This window comes from Dipodomys ordii, unplaced genomic scaffold (assembly GCF_000151885.1).
Source record: "Dipodomys ordii isolate 6190 unplaced genomic scaffold, Dord_2.0 Scaffold3, whole genome shotgun sequence".
Classification (NCBI taxonomy): Eukaryota; Metazoa; Chordata; class Mammalia; order Rodentia; family Heteromyidae; genus Dipodomys; species Dipodomys ordii.
Window position 1 is genome coordinate 1,841,633 of NW_012267219.1, and position 5,379 is coordinate 1,847,011.

The 5,379-nt window shown below is 49.4% G+C and overlaps 1 protein-coding gene across 1 annotated transcript in view; it reads right to left on the reverse strand.

Moving 5' to 3' along the window:
- The window catches only part of LOC105987180 (glutaminase liver isoform, mitochondrial-like), a 14,369-nt gene extending 9,297 nt beyond the window's left edge, over positions 1-5,072 (reverse strand). The window contains exons 1-2 of the mRNA XM_013018383.1: positions 4,830-5,072; positions 466-565 (exon numbers count right to left, since the gene is read on the reverse strand). Of these exons, the coding sequence (XP_012873837.1) occupies positions 466-565; positions 4,830-5,011 (282 nt within the window). The 5' untranslated portion in view covers positions 5,012-5,072. The remainder of the gene's footprint in view (positions 1-465; positions 566-4,829) is intronic.
- Positions 5,073-5,379: the final 307 nt, after the last annotated feature.

Consider the following 5,379-nt stretch of genomic DNA (forward strand, 5'->3'; position numbering starts at 1 on the left):
TTTTTTTTTCATTGTTAGTGTTTCGTTTCCTGGCCTTTAGACAGGGGTTGGGTTGTCTCTTCAGCCTAGGCACCTGGTACTACATCTGTCTTCTTCATCCTCACATAGCAACTTACCAACTAATTGCCCTTCACCTGTACCTGCATCCTCCTTTCTCCACTTCCGGGATTTTTTTTTGTTGTTGTTGTTGGTTGTGGGTCTTGAACTCAGGGCCTGGGCGCTGTCCCTCAGCTCTTCAGCTCAAGGCGAGTGCTCTGCCACTTGAGCCACAGCACCACTTCTGGTTTCTGAGTGGTTTATTGGAGATAAGAGTCTCACAGACTTTTCTGCCCAGGCTGGCTTTGAACCATGATACTCAGATCTCAGCCTCCTGAGGAGCTAGGATTACAAGTGTGAGCCACCAGCACCCGGCTCACTTCCAAAGATTCTAAGGGCTTAGAGCTCTGAAGAGACAGAGTAACTTACGGTAGTGAACTTGTGGATAGGGATTCGTTCCTGTCCCTCGGCAATCGTGTAGAAGAGCAAATCACCGAGGCGGGATAGCATGCCACTCTCTGATGAATCACTGTTTGGAGGCAGAAATAGGAGGAGGACAGGAGCCTGAGAACTCCCTGCTCCTCCTCCCTGAACATGAGTTTATAATTAGGTGAATGTCATTCCATGTCTCTTCCTTGAGAGATGGATCTATCACTCTCTAGCCTTTTTTTACTTCTGACTTTCAGGCCTTTATTGCCAGTTGCCTTCTAGACACTTCCACAGGCATTGAAACATATCCAACCATGAATCATCACACCTTCTTACTCCTATGCATTTCCTATCATAGCTCCCTAGTACCTAGAGTAAATTCTTTATTTCTTTGAGGCAGGGTCTCACTGTGTAGCTCAAGCTAGCTACCCAAACTCTTAAATCATCTTGCCTCAGCATCCCAGGTGCTAGGATTATTGAAGTGCACCACCACACCCATCTAATTTTTTTTTTTTTTGCCAGTCCTGGAGCTTGAACTCAAGGCCTGGGCACTGTCTTTAAGCTTCTTTTGCTCAAGCCTAGCACTCTACTACTTGAGCCACAGCACTTCTCACTTTTTCTGTGTATGTGGTATTGAAGAATCAAACCCAGGGCTTCATGCATGCTAGGCAAGCAGTCTACCACTAAGCCACATTCCCAGCCCACACCTAGATAATTCTTAATTCTTGGTATGACATTTGAGGGTCTTTAAAACCTTCCATCCTTCCTTTCCTGTAGCTCACCATTCTTCCACACTCTAGTAAAGAGATGGTACCTCAAATGGGACAGGCGTTTGCTATGCTTTACCTTTACATGTGATGACTTTTCTCTTCATCTCGCACAGTCCTACTCATCTTTCAAGGTCCAGGTCAAATGTTACCAACTTTAACCTTCCCTAAACTCCAGATTTTGCTTGTGCTGCCTTTTGTCTCACGTACCATCTTTAATGTCAGTACTCCCTTGCTCCACTGCTAGTCTTTGTGTTTTATACATCTTTGTCTTCATAGCAATGAGCAAAGTCTCTAGCACATAGTGGGTTCTTTAATAATAATTACCAAGTTACATTGCTAGGAAGGGCCCACTGCCCCAAATGTCTTTTCCACTGGTTTGTAACATCTAACATTCCTAAACCATCAAATGTCTTCTTCGTCTTCAAGAGTTCTTCTATTAACATAGTAACAAATTTAGAGGAATTACTTTATCAGATCATTTCCAAATATGAGCCATAACTGAGATTAAGACACTCTCAAAGTCCTATGATCCAACAATCTTGTCTTCTAGGAATTTATCCTGCAGGTACACTCATATACCTACAGAGTACCATATTCACAGTTATTCACTGCATTGTTAGAAATAATAAAATTGGAAATAACCTGAATGTACATTATTATGGAACTAGGTAGGCAATTTATCATATATTTACATAATAAACTATTATGCAGAATTAAGAATGAAATTAGAACCATGCACCAGTGGCTCCTGTCTGTAATCCTAGCTACTCAGGAGTCTAAAATCTGGGGATCACAGTTTGAAACTAGCTCAGGCAGGAAAGTCTGTGAGACTCTTATCAACTAAGCTACTTAAAAAAGAAGAAGAAAAAGAAAGAAAAAAGCCAGAAAAAAAGCTGTGACTCAGGTGGAGCACCGGCCTTGAGTGAAAAAGCTATAACACACACACACACACACACACACACACACACACACACACGGGGGGGAATACATATGTGTTTGCTTATATGGATAAGAAATAAGAAGTGAAGGGGCTGGGGATTTAGCTCAATGGAAGAGCACTTGCCTGGCAAGTGCAGTTCGGTCCTCAGCTCTGGGGGGGAAAAAGGTACAAAAGACCAAAAAAAGAAAAAAAAATACTAACACAACTAGAAATAAGAAGTAAAGTAGGCATTAGGCCAAAAAAAAAGTGTTAGGTTGGAAGGAATACTTTTCACAAAGGCTAGTTTGTGTATTTTTAATTTTGAACTATTTGGTTAGATTGTCTCTTGAAATAGTACACTAAAAATAGACTCTTGGGACTGGGGTTATGGCTCAAATGGTAGAGGACCTGCCTAGCAAGCATGAGGCTCTGAGTCTAAACACTAGAACATCAAATAAACAAAGACTCTCAAGGAGCTTGTCATAGCCTAGACCCATGTGCGTTTGTAGCCAGGAAGAACAGCAGAACAGGGACAGTGTTTCTATTTCTGGGGAACTCCAATAAGTCACAATGACACTAGTGCCAATAGTGAAGAGAGGGAAAAAGCTATCAGAACTAACTGCAGAGGAGAGTTGGGAAGAACTTTGCAGTTAGATCTCTGCTGATGGAAGACTAGAAATAATGCCATGTCACGTTTGAATGTCTCAAAAATCTTAAAAAAAAAGAAGACCTATCACTCAGAGGTCACTCACCAATATAATTTAAAAGTAAAAGAGCAGGGCTGGGAAGCTGGCTCAGTGGTAGAGCGCTTGCCTTGCATGCCTGAGGCCCTGGGTTCAATTCCTCAGCACCACATAAGCAAAAAGAAAAAAAAGCCGGACGTGGCGCTGTGGCTCATATGGTAGAGCGCTAGCCTTGAGCTGAAGAGCCGAGGGACAGCACCCAGGCCCAGAGTTCAGGCCCCACAACCGACAAAAAAACAGCAATTTGAATTTCAGGGCATTTCCTCTTTGCTGATCTTCCCCCTCAAGACATCACACTCCCAGAATCTATTCCCCTTAGGGGGGTCAACTCCTCTCTGCCCAGGGTGTACCTGTGCAAGACCAGCATAAGCAGCTCTAAGCAAGAAAAACTAGTTTCCTAGATACATTCCATCACTGATCCCACTAGAGAGAGTGTGTGTAGGAAGCCAGCGATGATACCTCTACCGTGATCACCCCAAACAAAGTGGAAGGGTGAGAGAGGTGAAGCCTTTGCTCTGTCCCACTTCCAGTCTATGGGAGGAAGTGGGCTGGAGATTGGCACAGGAACGTCTTTCAGTATTCCACATCTCTTTGAGAAGATGCTGATGGAAAATACTGCATAGTAATGACTAATAATAAATAATACTTATTGGTGTTTTACCTCTCAGGACAAGGACTCCAGCGGTGGTGAGGTAGTGCTTTGTCAGTCTGACTACTTTAATTATGGTGTATATGTGTTTCTAAATGTCATCAGGTAGATGTCAATGACAGGGAAGATGTGACTGCTATAAAAATAAAAATAAGCCGGGCGCTGGTGGCTCACGCCTGTAATCCTAGCTACTCAGGAGGCTGAGATCTGAGGATCACGGTTCAAAGCCAGCCCGGGCAGGAGAGACCATGAGACTCCTATCTCCAATAACCCCCCGGAAAACCGGAAGTGGCGCTGTAGCTCAAGTGGTAGAGCGCTCGCCTTGAGCTGAAGGGCTGAGGGACAGCGCCCAGGCCCAGAGTTCAAGCCCCACGGCCGACCAAAAAAAATAAAATAAAAATAAAAATAAAAAAGCAGGAGCTACTTGGACAGGGTCTAGCTGGACTTCTGGGAAGGATAAGATTTCCTGCTCCAGCACTATGCATCTTGGAGAAAAGAAGGCACAGCCACCAAGTACTCCTGGTTAGTGAAGGAAAGAGAGGTTCAGTCTCCAGGACGGAAGATGTGCCCAGAGGAAGGCAACCTTTCTCAATCAGGAAGCCTGACAGGTACCAATAACCAAGTCTGACGTCTGGTTTCGGAAATCTGCGTCTGTATGACTCGAATCCTACCATAAACTAGAAATATTCTCTCCACTCAAAGACCATTTGGAAAACCATCCTTATTTTACAGATGAGGGAGACCTGCTACGCGAACACACCCAACAGATCTGTGCGCACCTGCGCACCAATAATAACGCGCGCAGCTCTCAGTCCCCGCGCCAAGGACGCGCAGAAACAGACAGGACCCGAGTGCACTTGGACCAGGGGCAGGAAGCTGTTCCATCCCCATGCATCCCCTACAAGACACGCGAGCGAGCGCCACCGGGGAGGCGAAGAAACGTGAGGGATGGGCGGGTGTGTGCACACGGCCCCGCATTCAGACACGTGCACCAAACAACACTCGGCGCCCATCTGCGTTCCGGGGTTTCATTACGCACCTTGGACAGGCACCATCTCGTAGACCGACCTGCCCAAACGCCCTCCCGGGCGGCGGGCACGTTACCGCCCGAGCGCGGCGGACCCAAAGCCCCAAATCTAAAGGAAAAGGCATCGCAGGCTAGTGAGCGAGGAGAGCGGGGAGGGGAGAGCGCTGCCTGGGGAAGGGGGCTCCCCGGGAGCGAGCGAGAACCACCGCGGGAGTGGGAGCGAGCCGGGCCCCTGCCCCCGTCCCGCGAGCCTTACTGATCCTGGTGCTGCGGCTGGTGGCTGCGCGGCGTCTCCCGGCCCCGCGCCGCGGCCTCACTGAGGTGGCACCGGACGCCCCCGCCGAGGAGCGGGCTCCGGCTCGGGTGACCCCAGCCTCCCCGCCGGCCGTGCCCGCGCGCCCGGCTTAGCGCGCTCTGCAGAGCCCTCATGGAGCGCATGCCCCCGCGCGCCGCGCGCTTGGCCCGGGCGCCCGAGACGTCTGTGCGGTGCCGGGAGGGAGGGGCGGAGGAGCGCGGCCAGGCTGCGCGCGGGGGAGCCGAGCTGTGCGGCGCCGAGCCCCAGAGAACAGGGAGAGGGGCCCGGAGGTGGGGCGAGGACAGGAGGAGGGGCCTGCGCCTGGGCTGGGGCCAGGGCGAGGTGCCCCCGCGACCCCAGGGCAGAAATGGACCGGGAGGGCTGCGGGGTACCGGGAGAGAAGGGAGCTACGGTCTAGTGGGTGGCGAAGAGGGGGCGGAGCCCGGGGGTTAGGACTGACAGAGCCCTCGTCCAATCACCGGGGAAGCAGGGCGCTGGGAGGCGGGGAAAG